Below are 14,241 nucleotides of genomic sequence, written 5' to 3' on the forward strand. Positions count from 1 at the left end.
ATGAAAAAAAGGTAAGTAACCTAATCGTTATAACTAAATAAAATAAAGAACTAAAAGTGTAATTTATCATTTTCTTTATCTAGGTGCGAGAGAACGGGGCTCTAAAAAAAGATAAAAAAGCTAATATAGTATTCAATATTACTATTTTTGTGTTCTATATAACTATTGAACACTATATAAGTGAAGAGAGGTATTTGTCAAATGACTTAAGATTTTGGACGAAGATGTAATGCCAACTCACTTGTATAATTTCTCTTATCCAATCTAATGATCTCCTAGGCCTTTTCATAGCCCAACAATGATATCAAAGTGATGGTATGATTAATGTGATTGATTACTTGAATCAAAAGTCTTCTCTCAATTTAACTATTATAACCTTAATTCCTACAAGAGAATAGCAAATAACCATGAAAGATTGGAGGCCTATTGTTTTTTTATTATTTGATTAACAAAATGATGGCAAAGGTGATCACTAATGGATTGAAAGGAGTGTTCCACAAATGCATTTCAAATAATCAATTTGTTTTTATTTATGGTTTATCCATTATTGACAATGCAATGATGGATATTGAGCTTGTTCGCTGAATGAAGTCCAAAACATGAGGAAAAGAATGTGATGTTGCACATAAGCTTGATATTAGTAAAGCACGTGATAGAATTTATTGAAGGTATCTTCGTATATTATGTTCACTTTGGGGTTTTCCTAAAAGTGGGTTTGTTGGGCTATGATGTGCGTAGAGTTTGTAGGTTATTATTGGGTTTTTTTTTTACTACTCCGTTTTTTTAAAAAAAATACACAAATACCTTTATTTGAAATTAATATACTAAAATGTCTTTTTTTCTTTTTTAATTTTTTCAATGTTACAAGTCGCCATTTGGAATGGCAACTTCCTTAAGGAAGGCTAACTTTCAAATGGCGATTTCCTACTAAAAATTAAAAAAAAATTGAATTTTTTTTTTAAAAAAAACAAGTGGGAAGTCGCCATTTGGAAGTTGACCTTCTTTAAGGAAGTCGCCATTCCAAATGGCGACTTGTGACATTGAAAAAAATTGAAAAAAAAAAGGAGCATTTTGGTAGATTAATTTGAAATGGGGGTATTTGTGTGTTTTTTTTTTTTTCAAAAACAGAATAGTGAGAAAAAAATACCCTATTATTGGTCGTTAATGATGACATAGTTAAGCTATCATTCTAGTGAAAGGATTTAACAAGGGGACTTGTTATCTCTTTACCTTTTCATTATATACGTCGAAGGACTTTCATTGCATATTTAGAAAGATGGATCCATAGGAAAGATCCATGACATCAAAATATGTTGAAATACACATATTATTTCTCGCCTTTATTTTGCAGATGATTTCTTTTTGTTTTTAAAGGTAAGTGATAATGAGGTTTTGATCATGAAGAAATTTTTTGGCACATATAAGCAGCTTCATAGGTTATTAATTTGAACAACTCTAAGATTTTTATACAACAATCAAATATTTGTAAATTAACCTTTCATACTAAATAATATTATTTTTTATATGCTAATATATATATAATTTTTTTATTAATACACGATAATATATTTTAGTTGAATATGTGAAAAATATATATTATATTTTGAATAGTTTATTTTAACTTTGATAATATTTTATAATAAATTTTCAAATACTTTAATATGATAATATTGACTCAAAGGAACATGCAACACACACCACACTGTGTATTTGAATAGTTTCATTAATATTACGTGAATACTTTATATATAAAATTGTGAAGACAATTATAATAAGTCAATCATAGCTTTTGTTTAAATCAAAACATGAAACTACTATTTGTCATTGAATAATTAGTATAAAAATTATCTTTTATTAATCAATTAGTTAAATGCGAATTATATATTTTATTAGTAGCATGTCTCTTAATTATCTTTTAGACAAAAATTTAAGAAAATTAAAACACAATAATTAACTCCCCCATCCCAAAATAATATCACATTTGATAATTTCACATAAATTAATAAAAAAATTGATAAATAAATGATATTTCTTCTCCTACGCGCTTAAATACACATTCAAATTGAGCATTCAAGACGTTTAATATAGACTTATGAATTGGCCAATCCAAATAAAATTAGGAGACGTTTGATAAGATTTAGAAGAAGAAAATAAGTTTTCTAAATGAAAGAGAGAGAATGACTATTTTATTAAATTCTCCTTATTAATCTTTGTTGTATTCTATTTGTCATAAATATAAAATAGAAAATAATAACTTCAAATTGATGCACACAATTTTTTTTATAATTTTTTTTATAAATGGTATATAGGGTGAAAGGATGATACACATAAATAATATTAATTAGAGAATACAATTAAAAAAAAGAAACAATTTAAATTTTATCGAAAACTTAAAGTAGAAATCTTTTTAGGACTAATTATTTTTGAAAATGATTCTGTTATTGTTGAAAGAAGGGAATAATTTATTGTATAAATGATACACGAAAAACAAATATTTATCGTTGGTCAATTAGCTAAAATATTATCATTCACCAATCAACTAATTATAAAATAGAAATATGTTTTTTATTAGTATTATGGCTCTTGAAATATATCTTCTTGATAAAATATTAAAAACAATTATAATACACTAATTCTAATTTACTACATAAATTATACACGAGACACACATTTTTCACCAACATACATTTAAAATATGCTCTTTTACAAAATACATTTAATGAAGAAAAAAAAAATCAAAATTAATGTGGTTAAGTAGATGTACTAAAATTAATAAAATATTATATTATTTTAAAATAGGAGGAAATTATTAAAATAATATAACACGTTTATTTTGGTACATCTATTCAACCACATTAATTTGATGTAATTTTTTTATTAAATATATTATATTTTATTTTATGAATATAATTTGGTTTTTGTAATTAATTTTTTATTTATTAAATTAACAATTAATTATTATCATAAAAAGTAAAATAAAATAAATGACAATAAATGAACACATCTTATATTTTGATGGAGAAAAAAATATAATTTGATCATATCTCTACTTTGCGACGATAGATAAAAAAATAAAATATTTTAATATATAAATTTTAATATTTATAAAAAAAATTTAATAAAAAATATAAAAGAAATTTACCGTTATATTTAAGTATCACTAAAATTGAGAATATTTTAATATTATAGAACTATTCAATATGATGATCACCATCTTGTAATCTGTGCAAATTCATATGTATTTTGTTAGTTTCTTTAAAAAAAACAAATAGTCAATTTTTATTTTTATCTTCAAAATATTTCTTCACAAAACTTGATTTTTGTCCCCTCTTATCTTTAGAACCGTTTTTAAGCATTTAATAGATTAGTTTCTTCAATTCAACTTTCCTTTTATTTCTTTTTTATTTGACTAAAATTGATTCCTTTTAATTCTCCCTGAATTTATAGAAAACCGAAAGCAACAGAGTTATATTTATTCCAGCTCATATTTCCTATTTCCCAATGCAATAGAAAAAAACGCACAAGGGTGTCTCACGTGTAAGCGTTTAACAAGTCACCCAACGACACTGTTCAATAAAGCAAAGAAAAAGGAACTTCTTTGTATATTTTATACAGATTCATGAGATCCCAACCCTACATAACCAGACAAACTAAGTACACTCCTATCTTATTTGACCTTGTTAAGTAAACAAATTTATTGTTTTTATTCTGTTTAATGATGTTATACATTTCGAAATAGGATTTAATTTATTTTATTTAAAATTAGGGAGGGAAAAGTTTTCATAAGAAAGAGGAAGGTAATTTTTTTTATTAATTAAAGTGATATTAATAATAATTTTTTTATTAATTAAAATTATACTAATTCTTATTTTACTATTAAATTAACACTTTAATTATTCTTACTTTAATAACTATTTAAGTAAAAATAACTACTTTTCAAATTATTAAGAAAATTATTTAAGTGTGATTAATTTTAAAGATTTTGTATAAATTATAATTTAATTTTACTAACTTGATTATTTGAATGACAAACATTGAACTACAGATAAATTTTTTTTTATTCAAGTATATTAAAAATATTAATATTAAATAAGTTAAAAGTAATTAATTTTTATTTATAATAATAATAATTAAAATTTAAAGAATTTTTTTTGTTTATTTGTAATAACGATAAAAAATATATATTGATAATATAACATATTTTTATATATATTCTATCAAAATATTTCATATAAAATATTTTAACAACTAATAAAAAAGTGACCCTATGATTTGATGAAATAGACAACTAAGCACAGTAAAAATGCAACACAAACAAATACATCGATGCATATTATTTTTACGGATACTCGCGAAATAAATTCCCATAACAAATTGTTTTTAAAGTACACTTATTTTTATAAAATCAACTGAAATAATTACTGTTTCCGTTTTCCAAATACAGATGTTTTCGAGAAATATTTTGTCCCTCTTTATATAAGAAGTTTTTCTTAGTATTGTATTAATAATTTCTTCCATATGTTAAATTTAAAAACATCTTTTCATTTTAATTTTTTTTTTCTTCATAAAAAGATAAAATAAATGTTTTCATATAAACTAATTATATATTTAAAGAACAAATTTAAAAGTAATATTAATTATCAATAAATTTAAATTCAACAATCAACTTTCTTAATTTTGTCATATAATGAATAATATGATGCAATATAACTAATTAGATTTATTTTTAAGTTAATATTAGATCGGATATCCAAAGTATAAATATAAAATATAAAATTAGTTATTATTGTATTCCATATATTTCAAAATAACTGTCAATTAATATAAAATATTTATCTAAACAAATTTATTATTTTTAATTTTTAATGCAGTATTAATTATTATTTTTTAATTTATATCATTTAATTAATACAATATGTTATAACTTTCTAGTTTTAGTTAATTTTTTATTGGTATATCTAGTTATAATTATTATTCTCTACTTAATATTTATAATAATAAAAATATACAAATAAAAAAAATATTTTTTTAAATATTTCTTTATTCAACCGACAAATAGATTGGACTTATTGTCTCGAATTCAAATTTGAAACATCATAGTTGTGAGTTACGATGATATAATTTGAATTTGATGCAGTAGGAAGTCACATTCCCAGATATGTGACAATCTACAATATTTAAAATATTTTATTTTAAATAAAATTAAATAAAAAAATACGATTGAATAGATGTGATAAAATAAATAACGTATTATTTTATTTTAAGAACTCTATATATATAACTTTATTTTATTTTAACAACTCCACGTACATAAATTTATATTATTTTAATAACTTCTTCTATTTTTGTATATAAATTAACAATTTAATTATATTTTATTAACAATTTTCTTCTATTTTTTATCTGAATCAAATAAATAAAAATTAATAATAACAATAATAATAATAAAAATAAAAAAATTTATAATTAAAAAAATAGTAAATTATATTTATATCACCAAACAAAACATATTGAATCGAAGAAAAAAATATGAAAGTTAACGTAGTTAAATAGATGTGTCAAAACAAATAACGTGTTATATTATTTTATCAACTTATTTTTATTATTTTTTTAACAATTCTTCCCTATTTTACAGATCAATTAACAACTTAATTTTATTTTGTTAACAATACTTTCCTATTTTTTATTTGGATATAATAAAAAATAATAATAATAAAAAAATAAATTATATTAATAAAATCTAACAAAATATATTAAATTAAAAAAAAGTATTAAATTTAAATTATCAATGTCAAGCTATATGACCTTCTATTTTATTATTATTATTATTATTATTATTATTATTATTATTATTATTATTATTATTATTATTATTTTGTACAAAATTTGTTATTATTTTAATCAACGTTGATTTTGGTATCGAGCGAGTAATATTTTTTTTTTGAGTCAAGGTTATTTTTTTAACATGAATTAGTACGCTCTCAGCTCAGTTGCAAAGTTGCAATAGCGAAGAAGAGTTTCTTTTCGTTTCTTTTCTCTCTCTCTGTTTCTCTTCACTTTTCTCGGATTATTTCTCTCTCTCTCTCCCTCTCTCTCTCAATAACTCAGAAACTCATCTCCATTGTTTCTACTTTTCAATACAAAAAATCATTCACGCTTCAAAAGAGCTTCATTCTGACAAGGTACACTTTTCTCGCCATTCTCTACTCGTTCACCATTTTTAGTTCTTCCTAAAAAAAAATCAACAAATATCAAACAAACAAAAAATAAACTTTGTTTCTATTATTTCTTCCTTTTTTCTTTCCAACCTTTTCTTTTTTACCATTTGAGTTTTTTACTTAAGAGATTTTTACATGCACAGTTGCGTCTGGATTTGTGTTTCTTGTGTTTGTAGGTATGTTTGGTGTGACAAATGATAGTGTTTGGTACGAAAAGTAAGCATTTTTAATTTATTTATTTTTTCTGTTTTTAGCAAATTACAATTCTGGGAAAATTAGATGAAGTGAGAACATCATAAATCCACTTATAATACAAATTTTCTGTATCTGATGCATTTGCTTACTCACTGGGTTGTCTTAAAATGCATTAAAGTTTCAAACTTTGAATCTTAATTTTTATTATTAATTATGCTACATTATACTTGTATATTTTGTTCATTTTTTAAAAATAAATTTTAAGTTTTTTTCATCTTTGCTTGCAGGTTGAACAATCGGATCTAGTGGCTTTAAAGAAAGCTTTTGGTTTTCTCCGACCTTTAAGCTTTGTAACTCTGTGTGAAATCAGAGATCTAGGTTTGTCATTACTGTTTATTATGTTTAATAAGCTTTTATCACTATTAATTAATCACTTTTTGAGTTTCAGCAGTTTTTCCTCATTTGTATTTTCTTTTTTTTAATAAAATTGGGAAAGGGCAATTTTTTATTAATCAAAGTAGCACTAACGACAATTTACAACTGTTCCTGAGGAGATTTGAACTCGGTAGCTTGAGGTTATAAAGCTCTTACCACTAAGCTAGCACCTCAAGTGTTTCACATTTGTATTTTCATTTGTTAGTGTTATTGATTAGTATAGCACCGATTCTTCAAATTAAAGCCGGGTCTGGTTTCTAAAACCAACACGAATTTGATACATTCAATCACTTCATTTTTCTCGAAAATTATTACTGGTGCCCGGATTTGGTAACATGTAACTGTTGTTTGACTGTGTTTTATTATTGTTTTCAGGCTTCTTAATTGGTTGACTTGTGCAACAGCATCTTGGTTTATTTTGAATTGGGTTTGAAATTTGAATAGAGAAAATGCAGAGGCCTCCGCCGGACGATTTTCTGTTGAAAGAGACCAAACCTCATCTTGGAGGTGGAAAGATCTCTGGTGATAAACTAACCAGCACCTATGATCTTGTTGAGCAAATGCAATACCTTTATGTGAGGGTTGTTAAGGCTAAGGAATTACCTTCAAAGGATGTCACCGGAAGTTGCGATCCTTATGCCGAAGTTAAGCTCGGGAACTATAAAGGAACTACCCGGCATTTCGAGAAGAAAACCAATCCTGAATGGAATCAGATTTTCGCTTTCTCAAAGGACCGGCTTCAGGCATCGGTGTTGGAGGTTACTGTGAAAGATAAGGATATGGTGAAGGATGATTTCATCGGTCGTGTGTGGTTTGATTTGAATGAGGTTCCGAAACGGGTGCCTCCGGATAGCCCGTTGGCACCACAGTGGTATAGGTTGGAGGATAGGAAAGGCGATAAGGCTAAGGGAGAGCTAATGCTGGCTGTTTGGATGGGTACACAGGCTGATGAAGCGTTTCCAGAAGCTTGGCACTCGGATGCCGCATCTGTTAGTGGGGCTGATGCTGTTGCAAATATTAGATCGAAAGTTTATTTGTCTCCTAAGCTTTGGTACTTGAGGGTCAATGTGATAGAGGCGCAAGATCTGCAACCAACTGATAAGGGACGATATCCAGAAGTTTTTGTGAAGGCTATTTTGGGGAATCAGGCTTTGAGGACTAGAATCTCGCAGAGCAGGAGTATCAATCCGTTGTGGAATGAGGATTTGATGTTTGTGGCAGCCGAACCATTTGAGGAGCCATTGATTTTGAGCGTGGAAGACAGAGTTGCTCCTAACAAAGACGAAGTGTTGGGGAGGTGTGCTATTCCTTTGCAGTTTGTCGATAGGAGACTTGATCACAAACCTGTTAATACTAGGTGGTTTAATCTTGAAAAGCACATTGTTGTAGAAGGGGAGAAGAAGAAAGAAATCAAATTTGCGAGTAGGATTCACATGAGGGTTTGTCTAGAAGGTGGCTATCATGTTTTGGATGAATCGACTCACTACAGCAGCGATCTTCGCCCGACAGCGAAACAGCTTTGGAAATCTGGAATTGGTGTTCTTGAGGTTGGGATATTGAACGCCCACGGTTTGATGCCGATGAAAAATATAAATGGGAGGGGGACAACAGATGCTTATTGTGTAGCTAAATACGGGCAAAAGTGGGTCCGAACAAGGACTATTATCGATAGCTTTATGCCAAGGTGGAATGAGCAATATACTTGGGAGGTTTTCGATCCTTGCACTGTCATTACAATCGGTGTATTCGATAATTGTCATTTGCATAGTCCTGACAAAACTGGAGGGGCAAAAGATGCAAGAATTGGTAAGGTGAGGATTCGTCTTTCGACCCTTGAGACTGATCGTGTGTATACGCATTCCTATCCGCTTCTAGTTCTTCACAACAGTGGGGTGAAGAAAACGGGCGAAATTCAATTGGCTGTGAGGTTCACTTGTTCTTCTTTGCTCAATATGATGCACATGTATTCACAACCTTTGTTGCCAAAGAGGCACTACATACACCCATTGACGGTTAGCCAGCTCGACAGTTTGAGGCATCAAGCTACTCAGATAGTTTCAATGAGGCTGAGTCGTGCCGAGCCACCACTGAGAAAGGAGGTGGTCGAGTATATGCTTGATGTCGGTTCTCACATGTGGAGTATGAGAAGAAGCAAAGCTAACTTCTTCAGGATCATGGGAGTATTGAGTGCATTAATTGCTGTAGGAAAATGGTTTGATTCGATTTGTAATTGGAAAAATCCAATTACAACAGTGCTGATTCACTTCTTGTTCGTAATATTAGTCATGTATCCGGAGCTTATCTTACCAACGGTTTTCCTTTACCTCTTCCTGATTGGAATTTGGCACTATAGATGGAGACCAAGACACCCTCCTCACATGGATACTCGACTCTCTCACGCGGATTCGTCTCATCCGGACGAACTCGATGAAGAATTCGACACATTCCCGACCTCGCGGCCTTCTGACATTGTGCGGATGCGATACGATCGGCTTAGAAGCATTGCTGGCAGGATACAGACTGTGGTTGGAGACTTGGCCACTCAAGGGGAAAGGCTGCAGTCTTTGCTTAGCTGGCGCGACCCGAGAGCGACAGCTCTCTTTGTGATTTTCTGTCTGGTTGTTGCTACTGTACTTTATGTAACTCCATTCCAAATGGTGGCAATCTTGACTGGAATTTATGTGTTGAGACATCCGAGGTTCCGTCATAAGCTTCCGTCCGTGCCGCTTAATTTCTTCCGGAGGCTGCCTGCCAGAACTGACTGCATGCTTTGAATCCTTAGCAAAGGAAAGTGCAGACTTTGGAGATTTACTGTTCAGCTCCAGATTTTGATTTCTGGTTTGGTGCATTACCTTCTTTTAGATTTTATGGATTTATTTATTTTCCATCATTATGTAATAGGAATTTATATTTCGAACTTCATAGTATAAGTAGTGTCTGGTTAATATGTAATTTTGTAGGTTTGAGCTGAAATTAACTTCTGCTGAATTACTTTCATGCTTAATTTGATCTAGTAGTTTTTCTCGATAGGGAATTAATTTGAATTGTAATGGTGGTGGTGGTGGTAATTTCTGTTTCTTATATTTTATTAAGTCTTTTTTGTTGTTGTTGAAGTTGCTGGTTGATGCATTTTTTTCTTCTCTGTTTATAATGATGTATTTCTTTTAGGCAAAACTCCACATTTACGATTTTGGTCCATTTATTTTTAAATTGAAATGAGAGTTATTGTAGGCATAAAGTTATTTTACATTGACAACCAATCACAACTCTCCAAACATCAAATAAAAGCTGAAAATAGAAGAGTTATGCAATTGTTTGATGTGTTGGCAAATTGTGATTGGTTATCTGTATAAAATAAGACAATTTATTCTCCTTAATCTCTTTTTAGATTTAGGATTTTGGTCCCTCAGATTTCAAAATGTTGACACTTATGCATTTTGAGGCTGAATTTTGATGATGTGGCTAGTGACATGCATATGTGTAAACTTGGTTAATGACATGACATTGTTATAGGTAGATTCTCAGTTAACAACTAATTTTCATTTTATCACAATATACACTTATCTTTATATCATGAATTCGGTTGCCATATAAATATTTCACTTGTCACATCCTAAAATGTCAATCCAAATATATAGATGAAGAAAATTTCAAGCATTTTAAAAACAACGGGATCAAAATCCTGAATTTATCTACAATATGAATCAATTGTGGCTTAGCCCTCCAAATTGTTTAGACTATGTTACTATTTGGTGTGTTTTGGCTTTTATTGTTGGAGGAATTCTCCTGTTCTTTTGTATTGTAACTTGTGTTGTTTTCTATTCTTGGCACTTAATCTTTGGTTTCTTAAAAAAAAATTCTGAATTTAAAATAAGACAATAGAGGGTAGGGTGAAAACTGTATTTAAGTCTCTCTTTTAAAACAGGTGAAACTGATCAACCACTATCTTCATTGGTTTAGTGAAAAGTTTGCATGACTATTTTCATACATAGTAACAATTAATTAGTGGGGTTGTTTGGAAGCGGTCTCACTCTCAACTCTCTATCTATTCATCTTCTTTATTTTTATTTTTATTTTTATTTTTTTCTCATCCACTAAAAAAAGTGTTTTGAAATTTCTTTTTGGCTCGAAATCACCTTGCATATTGGTATTCTTTTCCTTGATCTAAATAAATGGTGTTTACATATTTTGATGCAACATTCGATTTTTTATTGCGTTGCAGTATTCGTTTAGTTCAAATTGATATATCAATTTCAATGTATTAGAAATTTAATTAATGATTTACTTGTCTACGTTATAGATTTGAGGACGTAAATATTTTATCATTTTAATTTTAGCACATTTGTAGTGTTTTATACTATTAATTTGTATTTTTGCATATTCATTAATTTTAATTTTAGTGATGTTGAATTTATATTATTTTTAATGTATTCTACTGATTTAAATGAATAAAGATTTTTTTAATAAAAAAAACAATTATAATTGAGTAAAAAAAAATTAGTGATTTTGTGAAGCATTGAATTAAATAACATGCTTGATGAATGCATGTGGTTTTACCGTTATATGTGGACAAATATGACACTAAATTGAAGTCCTTCCCTTGGATTCGGATTACTAAGGTAGATTATTTATAACAAGTTGCATTTATTTTTGCTTGGATTCGGATATTAGGGGCAAATATTCGAATATCGACAGACATAGATCGCTGCAGCAATAAGTGATTTTTTTAATGACATAGTTTTTTTTAATATTTTTTCTACTCTAAATTGACCTATTAGGATATCTCAAATTTTTTCTACTCTAAAATTATTCAATTAAACAACTCGTATTACAAACTGCGTTGATCTGTGAATAAAAATATTTTTTAAGATTAGTACTATGATTCTTGTTAATTATAATTTTGTATTCTAAAAATTATAATTCTTTAATATTAGTTGTTGGATTTATTTATTTATTGATTTTAAAAAAATTAGTTGTTGGATTGAAAACCTTAAAGTAAACATTATTTTTGGTTACAAAAGTAATCATACGATTTATAAGAATATATAATTCGTTTCGTAAAATAAACATTCCGTTATTAAAAATATATTTTTTGGCGTAAGAAAAATAAGATTTTTATCATAATAATGCTAAAAGACTTAAGACTCAAGTAAGGACGTGGTCCAAAAAAGTAATGGCTTATTAATTTTGTTAGTATATATTTTTTTGACGTCTTTTAGTATTTTTTATGACTAGTTCTAACTTGTGTAGCTCAGTAGGGACAAATCTGACCCCCCCTGCATCTCTTTCTTGCTTTACAGGCTGTAGTAGTAACCGTACTTTCCAATCCATTTTTAGTTTTGCTTTATAGGATGTACCCTACATGGTTGATATAACATTCTTCTACTATTTTTTTCAACTATGTCGTGGACTACTAATACCTAATCATTTTCTATTTTGTGACTTTTTTTGCTTTTCCTTTCTTGAAAATTATCAATTTTTAGACTTTTTTTACTGTGTTTAGTTAATGATACATTGCCACCAAGCTAAGTTACTTGTTATATATGTTATTTGCAAATTTAATTCAATTCTTTTTTGCAAATAAATTATAAAATTGTTATCAAATTAACCAAAATAACATAAAGATAATAGTGAAAGATAGAAAAGAGAAAAATAAAGAATATAATATTATATTATTCTCTTCAAAATATAAGCTATTTATAATGAAATGGAGTCACATTTCCAAGACACAAAAAAACTATATTCATAATAAAAATATAATAGTATATTTTAAAATTATATAATTTGAATATTTATTTTTATATCATCAATTGAAGTTTAAAGTTTACACCATATGAATTTTAATCTTAGATCCACCAATGTATTCTTTAAAAATTGTTATCCATAACCACATAAAAGAGAACAAAGACACAAAAACCATAGCACATCTACACAAAAATTCATTCTTTAGTAAACACAACAAGTTAGGGGTGCACATCGGGCGATTTTGGACGAGTTCGGGATAAAAGTGTTAAACCGGTTCAATCCACGGGTAGAATTTATTGGTCTAACTTTGTCCATTTTTTTATTCGGGTACGTCAGGTGTGAGTGAGTGGATAAAAACGAGTTGAAATATGAGCTGAAGTCAGTGTTAATTGAGTTGGGCTACTAGGGGATTGTGTCATTGGACCTTCTTTAAAAAAAATTGCCTTGGACATGTTGTGACTTTGTGAGACGTGAGTGTATTAATACTGAAAGTGAGTTAGTACTACTACTGTGCGTGTATTTTAATTTTATATATTAATATATAATATAAAACTAATAATATTAATATATAATATAAAAATAATAATATAATTAGGTTAGATTCGGATACCGACAAATCCAAATTACTCATCCGAACCCGACTGTGTAGACCCATGTGAACTCTTACGTCCACCCCTACATCAAGCTAATTCATCTTAAAACACAAAATAAAAAACATAATTAGTATAATAAGTTAATATTTAATAGTTGGATAATCAGAACTAGAATATCTAAATCTTAATTAATGTAACTAGTTTATATTTGAACCTTTTGAACAACAAAATTATAGTATCTAAATCATCGTTATTCTAACTAGATAAGATTGAACCGTTTCGTCAATATTAGAATTTCTAAAACACTATTAGTCTAATTAGTTAAGATTGAACCATTGAGATTGTTATTATAATTTATATGTTATAGTTAGTCAAATTATTTAAGATTTAACTATTGGATCATTAAAATAATAATTTTTAAGTAACAATATGTTTAATTAAGTTAGATTGAATTGTTGAATCATCAAAATTAGAATTTTCAAATCATAGTTAGTCTAATTAAGTTATATTAAACCGTTGGATCATGTTAAAAGAGATTACAACCATTGTTTTCTAATTTCGATGTTTCAATAGTTCAATTTAACATAATTAAACAAACAATAATTTATAAATATTATTTTTGAAGATCCAATAATTCAATCTTAACGAATTAGATTGACTACAACTTAAAGATTATAAATTTGATGATCTAACAATTATTCTAACCCAATTACATTGACAATTACTTTAAAATTCTTATTTAGATGAATCAATGGTTCAATCTTAAGTAATTAGGCTGACTATGACTTATGAATTATAATTTCGATGATCAAACAACTCAATCTAATCTAATTATAATAAGAATGACTTGGAAATTATAATTTCGATGATCTAACGGTTCAATATGACTTAATTAAATTGAATCATTGGATCATATAAATTATAATTTCTATGCCTTAGTCAATTTATTTAGTTAAGATTGAACTGTTAGATCATCAAAATTAAGCTTTCTAAGTCATTCACTGTGAAATTAGTTTAGATTAAACCGTTAGATCATCGAAATTAGAATTTCTAAG

The 14,241-nt window shown here is 27.7% G+C and overlaps 1 protein-coding gene across 3 annotated transcripts; it reads left to right on the top strand.

Moving 5' to 3' along the window:
- Nucleotides 1-5,983: 5,983 nt before the first annotated feature.
- On the top strand, nucleotides 5,984-9,961 carry LOC101499168 (FT-interacting protein 3). 3 transcript variants are annotated; one of them, XM_004497875.4, is made up of 4 exons: nucleotides 5,984-6,182; nucleotides 6,395-6,434; nucleotides 6,701-6,791; nucleotides 7,224-9,961. In XM_004497875.4, the coding sequence occupies exon 4, from the start codon at nucleotides 7,298-7,300 to the stop codon at nucleotides 9,620-9,622; it is 2,325 nt and encodes a 774-aa protein (XP_004497932.1). In that variant the 5' UTR covers nucleotides 5,984-6,182; nucleotides 6,395-6,434; nucleotides 6,701-6,791; nucleotides 7,224-7,297; the 3' UTR covers nucleotides 9,623-9,961. The 3 variants fall into 3 exon arrangements, with proteins under 3 accessions (XP_004497932.1, XP_004497931.1, XP_073223795.1); XM_004497874.4 differs by lacking the exon at nucleotides 6,395-6,434; XM_073367694.1 differs by lacking the exons at nucleotides 5,984-6,182; nucleotides 6,395-6,434 and adding an exon at nucleotides 6,550-6,569.
- Nucleotides 9,962-14,241: the final 4,280 nt, after the last annotated feature.

Source organism: Cicer arietinum, chromosome 4, assembly GCF_000331145.2.
Source record: "Cicer arietinum cultivar CDC Frontier isolate Library 1 chromosome 4, Cicar.CDCFrontier_v2.0, whole genome shotgun sequence".
Taxonomy (NCBI): Eukaryota; Viridiplantae; Streptophyta; class Magnoliopsida; order Fabales; family Fabaceae; genus Cicer; species Cicer arietinum.